Raw genomic sequence first — 16,231 nt, 5'->3', positions numbered from 1 at the left:
TCATTTCTGAAAGGCAGCAAATGCCTCTTTGCCCTCAAATGGGGTTGTGGATCCTCCCAATATCAGGAGCGACTCCAAACTGGGCCAATAGGTACTTTATGAAAAAAAAAAATCCTCCCTCCGGTTCTAAAAGGACAAATCCAGATCCTTCTTCATGGATTCGAAAAGAAAGAACCTGAAAGTCTATTACAGGTAGTCCTCAACTTACGACCATAAGGGAGTCTGCCCCTCATGGCTGTGATGCCTGTAAATGGGTTGGTCACGTGACTTTTAACAACCTTTTTTTTGCAACAGTTGTTAAGCGAACACCGCTATTGTTAGTGAACCAATTGTTGTCAAAACGTGGAAGTGCCAGTTTTAAGCAAAACTGGCGTATGAATGTGTGTTGTCGCTGGGGTAGGGGAAGTTGGGGGGGGGGGCAGGCATTATTATTTTATTATTTTCTTTTTTATGGTTTTTCTTTTATATTGTGTTTTTATATTCTTGTAAGCCATCTTGAGTCGCCATGTGTGAGTAGGCTGTAATATATATTTTCTAAATAAATTAAATAAATCATCATCTTCTCTCTCTCTCTATATATATATATATATATAAATGGCTCTGTGTGTGTGTGTGTGTGTGTGTGTGTGTGTGTGTATGTGTTCCAGTATAACTCTGGAATGCCTTGAGCAATTTCAACTAAACTTGGTGCAACTTTCTCTCTGGATAAAAAATATTGTGGGGGTAAGATACCCCTAATGCCCCTTGGGGGGGTGTTCTGTTAAAATACAGCCTGTTGTGCCTTAAAATGGCTTCTACTGTACAGCGAGTGGAGTTGCCATGGTAATGGCTTAACAGTACTCCACAAAGGGGCTCCCTCTGGTAAGGGGGAAAATCCAACATTAGAAATTACGTTTGATACGGACATTTCCCCCCTATAAATAAATAACCAGAGAACGCCAGGTTATCAGCTAGTAAATGAATAAAAACATGATCATGTGAACAAAGGATGCTTCAAATGGTCTTAAATATGTCTGCACCCCAGGTTCAATCAGTTGTTGGCAGGGGCAACCATCAGAATCCAGGTCCTAAGTGGCCCCAAAGTAGTTTAAGCGACCGGTTGTAAGTCGAGGACTACCTGTACACAAAAGAACAGCACAAAAGCCTTACCTTGAATGAGATCACAAAGACGCCTTCCGTTTCACTGCCAAACAGTTGCACAGCCTCTTCATCCTCTGTTACCATGACGATGGGCATCTGGCCCGAGAAGTGATTATAGTACCACACGGAGGCGTTGTAAATACTCCTAGGAGAATCAGCATTCACATTTATCTTTGGATGTCAAGTTTCATCTTCTCATTTCACTCTGATCCCGCAGTTTGTACCACTTAATGTCTGCCGTTTGAAAACATGCCACAACCCTCTACGTCTATGCCGGAGGTGTCAAACTCAAGGCCCAGGTACCAGATCCAGCCCGCGGGGTACTTAGATCTAGTCCACCCTTGAAACAACAAAAGGACTGGCCCACCAGTGAAAACGGGTTCCCGAGCTCTGTTTTTGGCTGCTGCGGCCTCCTGCAACCCTGGGCCAGTGAAAATGGAGCTGGGGAGGGCCGCATGCCTGAACTCCGTTTTCGACTGCAGCGGTCTCCTCCTTGGGAGCCTGTTTTCACTGGCAGAGCGCTTGGGCCACCACAGGGGCCAACAAGAGTGACGTTGAGCTGGCCATGTCCAGCCTGCCCTCCCCACCCCTTGAGGTCAAACACAGCCCTGATGCGCCCCTCAATGAAGTTGAGTTTGACATCCCTGTTCTACACAGTCCTTCAAAGGTTCCCTGATCAACACTGCTGAACACCAAAGAGAGTTCCCTCCACATGACTTTAGAGTAATACTTGATTCATTAGGCCTTATCAGAATATATTTTATTGGAGTATAAAAGAGGGAATAAGACTATAGGTGAAAAATAGAGCAAAAACACATGGATGCAAAACGATGCACATTTTATTTCAGTATCACCCCAAACAGATCCAGGCAGTCTCAATTGTGCTGCTTTGTTTGCATACGTTTGCCCCGATACAGGTAATCCTCGACTTACAACAGTTCATTTAGTGACCGTTCAAAGTTACAAAGGCATTGAAAAAAGGGAACAATGACCGTTTTTCACACTTATGACCTTTGCAGCATCCCCATGGTCACGTGATTTGCATCGTGATGCTTGACCACTGACTCACATTTATGACCGTTTCCGTGTCCAGGGATCACGTGATCCCCTTTTGCGACCTTCTGATGAGCAAACTCAATGGGGAAGCCAGATTCACTTAACAACCGGGTTAACTAATTTAACAACTGCAGTGACTCACTTAGCAAACGTGGCAAGAAAAATGGAAATATGGGACAAAACTCACTTAACAAATGTCTCACCTAGCAACATAAACTCTGGGCCGTAAGCAGGGATGGGCTGCTACGAAATGCCCAGGACTCGGGAGAACCCATAGCTAACGTTATGGCTGGTTTGGAGAACCTCCAAATCCCACCCGTGGCTGGCCTTGCCCACCTTCCCAGGAGTCTTCATGCGGACCGTTCTGGATGCGAGGTAAGCTTGGAGGCTCGGGGAGGGTGAAAAACGGGCCTCCCAGAAAGCCTCCAGAGTCCGGAGGAGGCAGTTTTCTCCCTCCCAGGGGCTCAAGGAAAGCCTCCGGAGCCTGGGGAAGGCAAAAACAACACCACCACTTTGCCTTGGTCCAGGAGGCCAACTAGGCCACCCCCACCATGGCCATGCCCACCCAGCAACCAGAGAACCCTTGCTAAACTTTTTGAAGCCCACCCCTGGCCGTAAGTCAAGGGCTCCCGAGACAACGATCATCCCCCAGGCCACGCCTGGTCTGATGACCATGAAGGTGCACCAGGGCTGCGTTACGTGGAACACCTACCTGGTCTGCCATTTCTCCAGCGATTCTCCCCGCTCTCGTGGCAAATAAGAAAGCAGCTGGAATTCATTAAAAAATATAATGCAATCGCGACGGGCATCCCTCACTAAATTCCGCAGTTTATTGTAGTGCCTGTAGAAGAAGCAGAAGACAAGAGGCGGTTTGAGAGAGAGGGAGAACAACTTCATTATTTAAGACATGAAAGAGCCATCCCTCATATTTAGACTTTCCTGCTCAAATCATTTGCAGACTTCATCTGCTGCCAGGAAATCTGGATATACAGTATATACATACAGAGCTTCAGATAATATGTTATGTTAAACTACGTGAAGAACCGCACTGGCACGGAGGATTTTTTATTTTAGAAGCAACGTAGCATTTTGAAATTATTGAACAGCTACATCAAAGGAATTGTGTAATGTGACAGAGGGCCCTGAATGGGTTTCCTTCTGGGCTCTGTTTCATTTTTGCCTTTCATCTGATGGCAGTGATTTATCGGAGGGCATCAACCACTTCAGTGAGGAGCAGGTGGCTGGCCAGGTGTCCTACAGCGTTTTCACCAGCCACCCCACCTGTCCCTGCCTGGGCATCTCTTCCCCTGCCCTGCTCTGCCTGCCAACAAGAATGCCAGCTCCTCCTTCTGCCTGCCAGTCTGTCAGGTCAATGGAAGGGCTGTTCCTGCCAGCCGGGGCTGCACCTGGGCACTTTTTAGAAGGGTTTGACCAAGTCTGCTTAATGCAATGAGCCACTCAGAGTCATTTACAGGTAGTCCTCGACTTACGACGGTTCATTTAGTGACCGCTTGAAGTTACAAATTCACTGAAAAAAGTGACTGGCTCAGTGGCTGAATCTGTCGATCAGAAAGGTTGGCAGTTCGAATCCCTAGTATAAGTCTCCTGCATCCGCAGGGGGTTGGACTAGATGACCTCCAAGGTCCTTTCCAATTCTGTTACTGTTACTGTTAACTGACTTATTGACTGCTTTCCACATTTAGGACCCTTGCAGCAACCCCATGGCCAAAATCCAGGCGTATCTATGATGGTCACACTGTCCCTGGGGCAGGCGATCCCTTTTTGCCACCTTCTGACAAAGAAAGTCAATGGGGAAGCCCGATTCACTTAACGACCATGTTACTAACTTAACTGCAGGGATTCACTTAACAAATGTGGCAAGGAAGGTCGTAACATGGGCCAAACCTCACTTAACAAATGTCTCACTTAGCAACGGAAATTTGGGGTGTAATGATAGTTATACCGTATTTTTCGGAGTATAAGACGCACCTTTCCCCCCAAAAAAGAGGGTGAAAATCTGGGTGTGTCTTATACACTGAATAAAGCTTTTTGGCATCCTGAAACCCTGCCCCCTTTGCAAAAATGGAGGTGCAGAGGGTTTGGAAGGCCTCCAAAGTGCTCCTGGGGCCGGGGAGGGCAAAAACGAGTGAAAAATGGGCCATTTTTGCTTGTCTCCCCGCCCCCCCCAGCCCCCAGGAGCACTCTACAAGCCTCCTAAAGGCTATGTATGCCCTTTTTTATGCAAAAAAATGAGGCGTGCAGAGTGCAAAAACTTTTTTGAAAAATTTACCTCTTCAAAATCATGGTGCATCTTATACTCTGGTGTGTTTTATAATCCGAAAAATATGGTAAGTTGAAGACTACCTGTAGTTGTAAATGGGCAGTTGTATAAAGGAAATGAAATCAATTTAAATCCAACCATATCCTCAGTAAATGAAGGAGCAGCCAGATTTCCTTGCCAACAAAGCACCAGAGAGGTTTCTGGGCCAGCCTTCCTTTATTGGGGCTTCCCATCAAAAGGCGGATGGCAAAATTTCCCCCAGGCAGAGGGTCCTTTTGAGAATCCTGGGGTTGCTCTGCGTATTTGGAGGGTGTCTGGAGAGCTGCCCTAACCTACGTGAACATATTCACCTGTTGGGTACCAGTTAGAAACTTCACAATTCTGAATTATAGAACAATGATAAAATAATAGGATAAGATAAAGACTGAGACAAAGACAGATAAAGATAAAGATAAGATACCTTCACTGTTTTCTATTTTTCTCTCTGGAGAAAAATATTGTGGGGGTAAGACACTCCTAACACGCCTCTGGGTATTTATTCTTTTAAGATGCAGCCTGCCGTAAAATGGCTTCTACTGTCCAGCACAGTGCATTTGCCATTGTAAAGGCTTCACAGTACTCCACAAGGGGGTTCCCTCTGGCATGGGGGAAAATCCAACATTATAATATTATGTTTCCCCCCCTATAAATAAATACCCAGGAAATGCCAGATTATCGGCTAATATCTGAATAAAAAAGCATTGCATTCCAAACCTTAAAAATTCAAACTATGCATAAGTATTTTTGTGAATAAGGTGTCAGTCAAAAATAATTCATTTAAGCCACTGAAACATGCCACCCATGTCTTCCATGTTTAGTGAGGAATATTTAACCCCATCTGCCAGACTATGGGGAAGTTGCACAGGGAGGCAAATGGCATATGGTGTGTCAGGAATGAAATAGATTAGTAAGTATTTTACAGGCATAACATGGAATCATTTTCACAATTCATGGAGGGTCCACCAGTAAAACAAAAAACATACCAGTGGCAGAAAGATTTTAAACATTTTTATTAACTTGCTGTATTATGACTTTGGATTAAAATCCTCTATTACCTCTGAAATATATTCATAGATAATGATGCTATAATTAATGTCAGCTATAAAAAAAACATCCCTGATTAACCTTTCAGGTCTCAAGGGTATTTAGAGCACGGATGTATTCATATAATCGCCAAGGCAGATTATTAACCTTTGCAATCGATTTTTTTTTAAAAAAAGAAACTCCAGTACACTTTTTAGAGTTTGATTCTGTGTATCTTGGCTTTTCCAATGCCACTGTAAATCTGAAATAAATCTGCAAACTAAAGAATATGTGATTTTAAGCATGTCTATTAATTTGCAAGGCAGATTAAATATGGAAGGGCCTGCAAATCTTCATTTTTAAAATTTTATTAACAGTATGTTGTGGATGGATTGATGCATGCATGTATCACAGATTGCAAATAAATGGAAGCATTTTAGCTTACGGATCTAGGTGTGAAAACACAAACATCCATCAATTCTAGGTGAAAACTGGAATGTCAGAAGACAATGGATTTATTATTGGATTTATACTTTTGACCACCATCTCTCAGCTGTGACCAGGGGGGCATTTGCCCAGGTTCGCCTGGTGCGCCAGTTGCGGCCCTACCTGAATCGGGAGGCCCTCACAACAGTCACTCGAGCCCTTGTGATCTCTAGGCTGGAATACTGTAATGTGCTCTACATGGGGCTGCCCTTGAAGAGCATCCGAAGACTACAGCTAGTCCAGAATGCGGCCGCGCGAGTGATCGTGGGCGCACCACGGTTCGCCCACATAACACCGATCCTCCGTGAGCTGCACTGGCTACCTGTTGGTCTCCGGGTGCACTTCAAGGTCCTACTCACCACCTATAAAGCGCTCCATGGTAGTGGATCTGGCTATTTGAGAGACCGCCTTCTGCCAATTACCTCCCTGCGTCCCATCAGATCGCATAGAGTTGGCCTCCTCCGTATTCCATCCGCCAGTCAGTGCCGACTGGCGACTACTCGGAGGAGAGCCTTCTCTGTTGCGGCTCCGACACTATGGAACAATCTCCCCGTGGAGATTCGTACCCTCACCACCGTCCAGGCCTTCCGCACAGCCCTCAAGAACTGGCTAACCCGTCAGGCCTGGGGATAATCTTATTTCGCCCCTCCCGAATGCTGAGTGAATGTTGAGTTTTATTGTCTAATTTACTTTGTGCACATTTCTTTTTTCGTATTGTCCTACACTCCCCTTCCTTTTTGATTGTAAGCCGCCCTGAGTCCCCTCAGGGAAAAGGGCGGCCTATAAATAAATAAAACAAACAAACAAACAAACAATTTATATCTTACCTTTCTTCAGAAGCTCAAGACTACACACATATATCCTGCTTCTCCCATTCCCCCCCCATCACCACAACCACCTGGTCAGGTAGGTTAGGCTGAGAAACAGCACCTGGCCCCAAGTCACCCAACCAATTTTTGTGGCTGATGACAAAGCTGAACCTGGATTTCTCTAGCCACTATTCCAACACCTTCACCCTGCTTGGCTCTTGGTGGAAAAGCAGAGTGGAAACAATCCAGAACATAGAATAATAGGGTTGGAAGGGACTATGCGCACGATCGGCACCCCCCCCCCCCAGCTTTTGCCATGTTTTTTTCGTCTTCCCCAGGCTCCAGAGGCTTTCTAGGAGCCTGGGGAGGGCGAAAACAGCCTCCCCCCCGCGCTGCCCTCCAGAGATCTCAGGAACTTCCCTAAAGCCTCCAGAGGACAAAATTGGACCTATGGGGAACCTGGAAGTTTGGGAATGGTGACTTCCAATTTGCTCTTAGGGCCATTTTTTGCCCTCCGGAGCCTTCAGGGAAGCCTCCTGAAGGTCCCTGAAGGCTCCAGAGGTTGAAAAGCAGCCCTACGGACAAACCAGAAGTCACCATTCCCAAACTTCCAGGTTCCCTGTAGGGCCGATTTTTGACCTTCGGAGCCTTCAGGAGATTTCTCTGAAGGCTCCGGAAGGTGAAAAACGGCCCTACGAGCAAACCGGAAGTATTTTTCTGAACTTCCGGTTTGCCCGTAGGGCCGTTTTTTCGTCTTTTAGAGGCTTCAGGGAAGCCTCCGGAAGGCAAAAAATGGCCTCAAAAGAAGGCCTAAGTCAAAAGAAGGCCTCGCATGCCCTGACAAATGGCTCTGCGTGCCATAGGTTTGCCATCATGGTTCTAGAGTCTCAACATTTTTTTGTGTATCATAGTGACCAGAATTGAACACAGGACCGGTAGCCCTCAACTTACAACAGTTCATTTAGTGACCATTCAAAGTTACAACAGCATGAAAAAGATGCATGATCATTTTCCACACTTATTACAGCTGTTACAGCCTCCCCATGGTCACGTGATCAAAATTCAAATGCTTAGCAACTGACTCCCATTTATGACGGTTGCAATGTCCTGGGGTCACCTGATCCACCTTTGCGACTTTCCGACAAGCAAAGTCGAAGGGGAAGCCAGATTCACTTAACAACCGTGTTATTAGCTTCTGTGATTCACTTAACAAACGCGGCAAGAAAAGTTGTAAAATGGGGCAAAGCTCACTGAACAAATGTCCCATTTAACAACATAAATTTTGGGCTCAGTTGTGGTTGTGAGGACACCCTGCCTTCCAAGTGTGGCCTCCACTGGTGCAGCAGACCCTTTGTGTTGGAGATGGGCGGTTAAGAAGTTTGATAAATCAATAAATAACATAAATAAAGAGTACTATCATGTCACATGATGCCAGATCCATGAAGAGGGGGATCCTAATTCATTATACATCTTTATTATACTTCGTATAATTTTATACTTTATCGCTCTCTCTCCTATGTATCCTGCATCCTGTAACCACTGATTTATAGCCGTTAGCCTGGCGCCTAGGCACGCCGGCATTTTCTCACATTTTGGAGCATGGAAAGGTCCTGTGGGTTGTATCCAGAGGTGGATTCTGATAGAGACTCCTACTGGTTTGCTAAAGGCTGTGCATGCGCAATACAACTAAAATTGCTCTGTGGATGCAAGAAGATGGTGGCACCTATGCCGCTGGGAGAACCGGTTCGGGTGCATGGCAGGCCTGGGTCACTGCCGATTCCCGCAATCCAGGCCACCAAGCTACTATTGGTTCGGTTGAACCTGTCCAAACTGGTAAGAACCCACCACTGGTTGTATCACTGTAAAGCCGGCAGAGGTTGACCCTGCGAAAGTCCCCTTATCACTTTCTCAAAGCGGCTGGTACAATGACATCTTCACACCTGCGGATTGACTGGGCTGTTGGGAGGGGTTTCTAATTCATTTTATTCTAACTGCATGGCCTGAGAGCCCTCAGAGCCTGCTTTGATTTCGCCCTGCTATCACTCCTGTTCAATAAAAGGTCCCTTTTGAAATGCTAAGTTTCAAGAGTCTTTACTTTCTCGAATGAGGAGGAGGAGGAGGAGGAGGAGGGGCCGGGCCTTACACATGATCTTGAAACCGCCTCTGTTGATGCAATCTAGGACTGCATTGGCCTGTGAAGTGCCAACCCTCCCGGAGCAGACCAGATACCTGCGGCCTCTTTGCTGCTGCATTGCTTGACATGCGGTCTGCATGAAAACCAGCCCCTTCAGCTCAGGGAATTCCAGAATCTCCAGGTAATCTTGAAGCACTTTCCAGTCAGGCACAACATAGTGAGTGACATCATCGGACAGCAATTTCCCATCTGAAGCAGGAAAAAAATTATTAGCAATGTATATAATGTATATAATGATGTTCTCAGGTGTGAAGATGACAGGCAGGGGAGTCCTGAGAGATTTACAATTTAAAATGGGATAAATTTCATGTATCCCACCATTTTAATTTACAATGATGGCAAACTTATATGTGAAGCCATGTTGTCTTCTGGGTTTCTGGTGTGCATGCGTGCTCGTCCATCAGCTTGCCTTCCTGCATGCAGTGGGGCCAGAAACTGGAAATCTGCATGCATTGCAGGAAGGGCAGCTGGTAGTCGCGCGTGCATGTATGCCAGTAACTGGAAGACTAGCTGTCTGGTGCGCATGTGTGCGGTGGAAACCAAAGCCCATTTTCCAGCGTGCGCTGTGGGAGTCAATCCTACAAAATGATGCAGCTGCTTTAAAGAGTCAGAGACAAGGTGCTATCCTCAAACCAAACTTCATCTTTTGGGAATGCCTGTATCAATAAGGGGACTTCCCATGCTCTTTGATGAAAAATCAAAAGCAGACATGCTGTTCACAGCATTGAAGCAGTTTAGTTCAAGAGTTACAAACATTGCATCCAGAGTTACAACAGGGTATGCACATTGAGAAATTGAATTAAATACCTGATGAGAACAATCGAATGATATCCTTTTAAAATATCCTATTTCATCCTTAAGCAATCATGAAGGAAAAAAACCTCTCTGCTTTTGACGTATCACATTTAGTCCTGGGGAGACATCCTTATGTCATCTGCCCCCCACCCCTCCATCTTTTGTATGAGAAAGAGACTGCATTGCCAAAATGATCTGGAAATAATTTTATTAAGAACACGTATCTATTTTATTAGTAAAGGCCAACAGGTGAGTAAAGGACATTAGTAAAGGTCAATTCGGGTAAGGAAACATTTTCTAACAGCTTTCAATTTTCACATCATTGCAGCATCTCCACCGTCCTGTGATCAAAACCTGGATGCCCAAACTGTCTCGTATCTATGACAGTTGCAGTGTCCCCAGGTCGTGTGATCTTTTGCCACCTTCTGACGAGCAAAGTACATGGGGAAGCCACTTAACAAGCGTGTGACTAACTCAGCAAACTGGGGTTCTGGAGCTGCATGTGGCTCTTTCCTTCCTCTGCTGCGGCTCTGTCACCAGTCAGCACCACAATTTTGAGAGGAGCTTCCGGTGGGGGAGGGGAGGGAAGGGGAGAGAAGCACAGTGCGCCAGGAGAAGACACTATGGCGGGGGGGGGGGTTCCAGTTGTCTCCAAAACTGATAGGGCTTTCGGTTATGACAGGTAGAGGAAAAAGTATGCCGCGCTAGGAGCAGACTCTATGGTGGGGGAACCGAACTTCCGGTCAGCTCCAGAATTGAACAGGGGGCTTCCGGTTAGGACCTTTGTGGCTCCCGGTGTTTCTGTGGGAAACGGGTCCATATGGCTCTTTGAGTGTTTAAATTTGCCGACCCCTGGACTATCTTAACTGCAGTGATTCACTTAACAAATGTGGTGAGAAAGGTCATATAATGGGTCAAAACTAACTTAACAAATGTCCCCCTTAGCCACAAAAATTTGGGGCTCAGTGGCGGTTGCAAGTCAAGGACTACTTTGTGGAAAGACCCCCCCCCCACTGAAGAATAAAATATTTTGGGAAATATTAAAAGAGGCAGAATATTATATTTCCCTGCAGGAGAAATGGAGAAACATGCTCTTAGAGGCAGAAAGCAGCCTCCAGTCTTTTTAATAGCCCACAGCAGATGCCAGCACTTGAGAATAACAAGCTTATTGAAAACCAACTATCTAGATGGCTCCATTCATAAGCAAAACAAATACTGCCAACAGAAGTCCATTCCAAACCCCTTGCAGTAAGGTTTGACAGCTAACAAAATATGAGTAATAGGATTATAACAAGCAGCCCCTCACCCAAATCCAGCACAGGACAAAATCCATCAGCCATCATGGGAATTGCTCAATACCCTTTTTAGAAACACAAAGCCCATATTGTACAAATCCCAAACTTCAAAAGCACAAAACCATATAAGAACCCTTCCTCTCAGCTGGTTGTTCAGCTGACCCAAAACTGCACAGCTGTCTTTGTGTGTGGTTCTCTCCATCAATAAACTTTCTTTCCAATCAGCCCCCATGTTAATTTCAGCATCTTTCTCCCACCTTGGAAATGAACCAGATGGATTTTCCTTCCTACAGTTTAAAGCTGGCTTATGCCTGAATCCTATATACTTTTCCTAGATTCAACCTACATAGCTTGCAAGGCCTTTCCTGCCCCTGTAACTGTGCAAAAAGCAATCTGATCCTCCTTCCAGCTCCGTTCTGCTCGGCATGAAGCCTTCTTCTTGCAAGCTACCATAAAAACGTGGAATAAATTCTTTCCATTTGCTTGTCTGGGCTGAATTTATCACTTAGGGATGACCCTCAAAGCCTTTCACCAGAAGCTTCTGGGGAGGGAAAGGTAAGAAAAGGGCTGGAATGCAACTCTTTCTCTTCTAAGGAAGTTGCTTTAACAGCCTACTTTTTAAATGCATTTATGCATTTTGACTTTCCTCCCCCCACATCCCTTAGCATTCAATGAGAAGTAATGAAGTTTTTTTCCCCCTTCACAAGCACAAATTCCAGAAGTGAAATTAAAATGAAAACAAATTTACCTCTTTGAATGAAATAATCAATTCTAACCATGTTCCTTGCTATGGAAATAATTCATCTTTCCATTTGCACCTAGTAGTCTTTGTGAACTGTCACCAGTTTTATTTCCAAAATTCAGTTTTTTATTTCAAATTCTTTGACTTTACTGGGGAGGAAAAGGGTGGGTGAGGAAAAGCCTTTTTCCCCACCATTTTTCCTTCAAAGTACTAAAACGTTTAAAAAGAAAAAGAAAAAAGCCCATCTTTTTTCTTTTCTCTCTTTAAACCAAAACTTCCTAATATGCCTTCTTCTTTGACTTCTTAACATACAAGCTTTAAACGACAATATTAGGTTTACAGCCCTCCCTCCAATGGACATTGAGTTCCTTCAGCGGGTCTGAAATAAGAGCTCTCAGCAACAGCAGTGATTTTGTTCCACCAACAAGCCTCTTTTCAACTCAACACGTGTTCACACATTCACACAAAACTGTCCCCATGAAACTAATATTTTGAAATCAGACAGAAAACCTCCCCTTGGCTCTGCCCCGTCCTGGCTCCGCCCCCACATTCACAAGCCCCACGGGAAGGCCGAGAACGGCGTTCCCACGACCATCCAATTCCCAAAGCCGCCGCCCCGCCCCCTCGAAGCTCCGCCCCCGCTCTCAACGCACCGCGGGGACAGCCCGCCCGGCAGAGGGCGCTGCCACAGGGCACGTCGAGGCGCAGGTAGTGCTCACGCACGACCCGCACGGAGCGGCCTTGCAGGCTCCGCAGCAGCAGCACTTTCTCGGTCCGCAACATCTCCGCGAGAAGGGGGGGGCTCCCTCGCCGGCCCGCCTCCCGTTGCCGGGCAGCTCTCCTTCCTGTCCCTCTGATTGGCCGTCGCCGAGGAGGGGCTGGGTCTAACAGAAAGGACGCGCGCGGAGGGGCGGGACCGCGCGAAAAGGGCGTCGCCACTTCCGCTGCCGTTTCCCGCCAATGTCTGAGGTAAAAGGTGGACGTTGTTATCGTCATCGACCTCTCAGCGAGCGTCGCGCTCTGGGCGAGTAGCGCGAGTTGTGAGGGCTCCTCATTATTTCGGAGCCGCGAAATAAGCCCTGCTCCGTCCTCCTGCTTCCGCCTGCCATCACGACACCCCTGTGAGGCAGGCCGAGCGGAGCTGGAGGCTGGATCTTTCGTCACTTCAGCCTCGCAAGCTCTCCTCCTTTTACTGCCCCGCCGTTCCTTCAAGATCTCGATGGGGCTTCTTTTTCCTGTTAATTCTCCATAGCAACAATCCTGCGAGGTAGACTGGGCGAACATGAGGCCCCAGCTGCGCTGAGGGAGCTTCTGAAGGAGGCTTCGGTCTCCGTCGTGCCAGTTCAATGCCTTCCCCAGAGGCCACCAGGGAGTCCCTGCCTCTCCCCATTCTCAGGCATCCCCTTCACAGGGAGCCTCCCAAATGTCACTTGGAAAACCTACCCATCACTCAATGTCAGTCCTTAACAGCTCAACTTGACAAAGTACACTCAATGGAGCTGTGTGGACCTAGAGGGAAGTATCTAGTGGGGTATCCCAAGGTTCTGTCGGGTCCAGTACTCTTCCAGGAGCAATAGCAATTATATACTGCTTTACAAAACTCTGAGCAGTTTACAGATGTTAACAACTCCCCCACTCCTCAACAATCTGGGTGGTCCTTTTATTGACATCGGAAGCATGGAAGGCTGAGTCAACCTTGAGCCTGGTGAGACTCGAACTGCTGGCTGTGGAACTGCTGGCTGTGGACAGAGTTAGCCTGCAATGCTGTATTCTAACCACTGGGAACGAAGGAAGATAGCAATAGCACCCAGACTTATATACCGCTTTACAGAACCTAAGGATCCTATTGCCCCCAACAATCTGGGTCCTCATTTTACCGACGTCCAGAGGACAGAAGGCTGAGTCAACCCTGAGCCTGGTTAGACTTGAACTGCCAAACTGCAGTCAGTCAGCAGAAGTAGCCTGCAGTAGAGGATAGAAGGGGAAACCATCAAATTCGCAGATGACGCCAAGTTGGTGGAAATAGCCAATACTCCAGAAAATGGGCTGAAGGTTCAGAAGGATCTTAACAGACTGAAAACACGACAGCTATCCAACAAAAGGCAATTCAGTGGGAGAAAAGTAAGGGTTTACACTTAGGCAAGAAAAAAATACAAATGCCGTCTGCATCAATAAAAGGATAGTTTTAAGAACATGGGAAGTGTTAAAACTGCCTTATACTGCAAGGTGAGATCACACTTTGAATGCTGCATCCAACTTAGTGCAGCACTTTTCCCCACCACCCCATCAGTAGGTTGACCTTGAATCCCCCAGGGATAATTCATGGCTGAGTGGGGACTTGAACCCAGGTCTCTGCACTCTTAGTCCAGCACAAAGAAGAAGGGGACCACCACTTCTCCAAACCTCTTGAGGGCAAGACAAGAAGAAATGATGCAAATTAATCAAGGAGACAGAGAACCAAGCTAGAAACAAGGACACATTTCCTAACAGAATAATTAATCAGTAAAATGACTTGCCTTCAGAAGTTGTTGCGGGTGGTCCATCACTAGAGATTTTTAAGAAAAGATTGTCCAGAATGATATAGTCTCCTGCTTGAGCAGGAGGTTGGACTAGAAGACCTCCAAGGTCCCTTCCAATTCTTTTATGTTGTTGTCTCCTTTTGGTCTTGTTCTTCCTTTCCTTTGTCAAAAGAGTGCAAGTCCTATGAAATAAATAATGCACAATAGCTGTGAGTTTTATGTATTTTATGAAGCTTTTTAAAATGTGCTTTTATATGCATTTTCCATGTTTTTAAACGGTTGTCTTATTCTTTATGGTTTATATTTTCTTTTTCATTCTTTGTAAGCTGCCCAGAGTCATATATCAGTGGAGGGCGGCTATATAAATTTGAATTGCTTATTTATTTGGGAAATTTATATAGCTGCCTATCTTACTATATGAGAGTCTGAGTAGCATACATAATTAAAAATATAAAACAGTACAATTTTAAAATTTAGTATCATTTTTGTTACAAAACAGATTTTAATCTTTAAAAAATTTAAAAATAAAAATGCAAACTAAGAACAAAAAAACCTTACATTTTATATGTGTAAATAGTCTCTGGTTTAATCTAAAACAACACAACAAAATAATCCAAACCAAAAATATTAAAACCACAATAAATATATAATTATTATAATTCTTGTTTTTTTTCTTTATATAAATAACTCAAAGTGGTGAACATACTGTGAGCATAATTTGAGTTTCTAATTGTGTAATCCTACCATTCTGACACATACAGAACAGTAGGTATAAATGTGTAAATGATTCTCAACTACAAAAGAATTAACAAAAAGTTCAATGAGAAAAAAGGAAGAGTGCTAGTGAGATATTGAGACGGGTAGGAGCAACTATATCTTTTGTAGGATATGAACTGTCTTTCTGATGAGGGCATCCAGATGAAGTGGAAAGACTACTGAGCCACATCAAAACTACTAATTGCAATTAACTCCCATTTGTGGATGTGCATTATAGCTAGAAGGGGACAATTACTTTAAGGGAGATTACTTTAAACATGTGAACATCAGCTCCCAGAATTCCCCAGCCAACATGTTTTAAAGTTGCCAAGGTTGAGAAACACTGGTTTAAATATAAAGTCGAGTAGGAAGTGAAGAGGCTGGGTGTGAAAGTAAGAGGGCTTTTTTTTTTTTTGCAGGAAAGCAAGATCCTGAAAGTGAATAGATAATTAAGAAAATTGTATAAAATCTGAGATTCTTAGACCAGCCCTTTCCTCAACAGTATGAGACTTTAGCCAGAATAAGGCTATGCAAGACAAAAAATAATAATAGAGGTGGTGCTTACAACCATTTTGTTTAGTGACCGTTCAAAGTAATAGCATTGAAAAAAGTGACATGGCTATTTTTCACACAACTGTTGTAGCCGTGACCCGTCAAAAGCGCGGACGCCAAAAGCGCGATCGACAAAATCGCGCCTTTGACGTCATCACAGCGCGACGAAAAAGATCGAAAAATTCAAATAAAAATTAATAAAAATTAAATTAAAGCAAGCCGATTCACATAAAGGTAAGGGTTAGGTTTGGGGGGGTTAGGGGAAGGTTTTAGCTTTATTTTCACATTTTTTCGATCTTTTTCGTCGCGCTGTGATGACGTCACAGCGCGCTTTTGTCGAGCGCGATTTTGTCCTACGCGCTTTTGTGGTGGAACCGTTGTAGCATCCCTATATTCACATTATCAAAATTCAGATGCTTGACAATTGGCATGTATTTTTTGTTGTTGTAGTGTCTCAGAGTCATGTAATCACCTTTTGTGACTTTTTGACTAGCAAAGTCAATGGAAAAGCCAGATTCACTTAACCGTGTTACTAACTTAACAA

The 16,231-nt window shown here is 45.0% G+C and overlaps 1 protein-coding gene across 3 annotated transcripts in view; it reads right to left on the bottom strand.

Annotated features, from left to right (window-relative positions):
• Window positions 1-12,654, bottom strand: part of DIS3L (DIS3 like exosome 3'-5' exoribonuclease) — a 37,517-nt gene extending 24,863 nt beyond the window's left edge. For 2 of the 3 annotated variants that reach the window (XM_087704377.1, XM_087704379.1), the window contains exons 1-4: window positions 12,514-12,654; window positions 9,064-9,217; window positions 2,909-3,037; window positions 1,150-1,285 (exon numbers count right to left, since the gene is read on the bottom strand). In XM_087704377.1, the coding sequence (XP_087560503.1) occupies window positions 1,150-1,285; window positions 2,909-3,037; window positions 9,064-9,217; window positions 12,514-12,643 (549 nt within the window). In that variant the 5' untranslated portion in view covers window positions 12,644-12,654. Of the gene's footprint in view, window positions 1-1,149; window positions 1,286-2,908; window positions 3,038-9,063; window positions 9,218-9,835; window positions 9,960-12,513 lie in introns of those variants that run through there. The other variant, XM_087704378.1, reaches the window with a different exon arrangement.
• Window positions 12,655-16,231: the final 3,577 nt, after the last annotated feature.

The sequence above is a fragment of the Thamnophis sirtalis genome, unplaced genomic scaffold (assembly GCF_051295495.1).
Source record: "Thamnophis sirtalis isolate CommonGarterSnake01/CBP01778 unplaced genomic scaffold, rThaSir2_p1.2 scaffold_2, whole genome shotgun sequence".
Lineage (NCBI taxonomy): Eukaryota > Metazoa > Chordata > Lepidosauria > Squamata > Natricidae > Thamnophis > Thamnophis sirtalis.
Note: the sequence above shows the minus strand (reverse complement) of the source record. Positions and strands in the feature narration are given on the sequence as shown.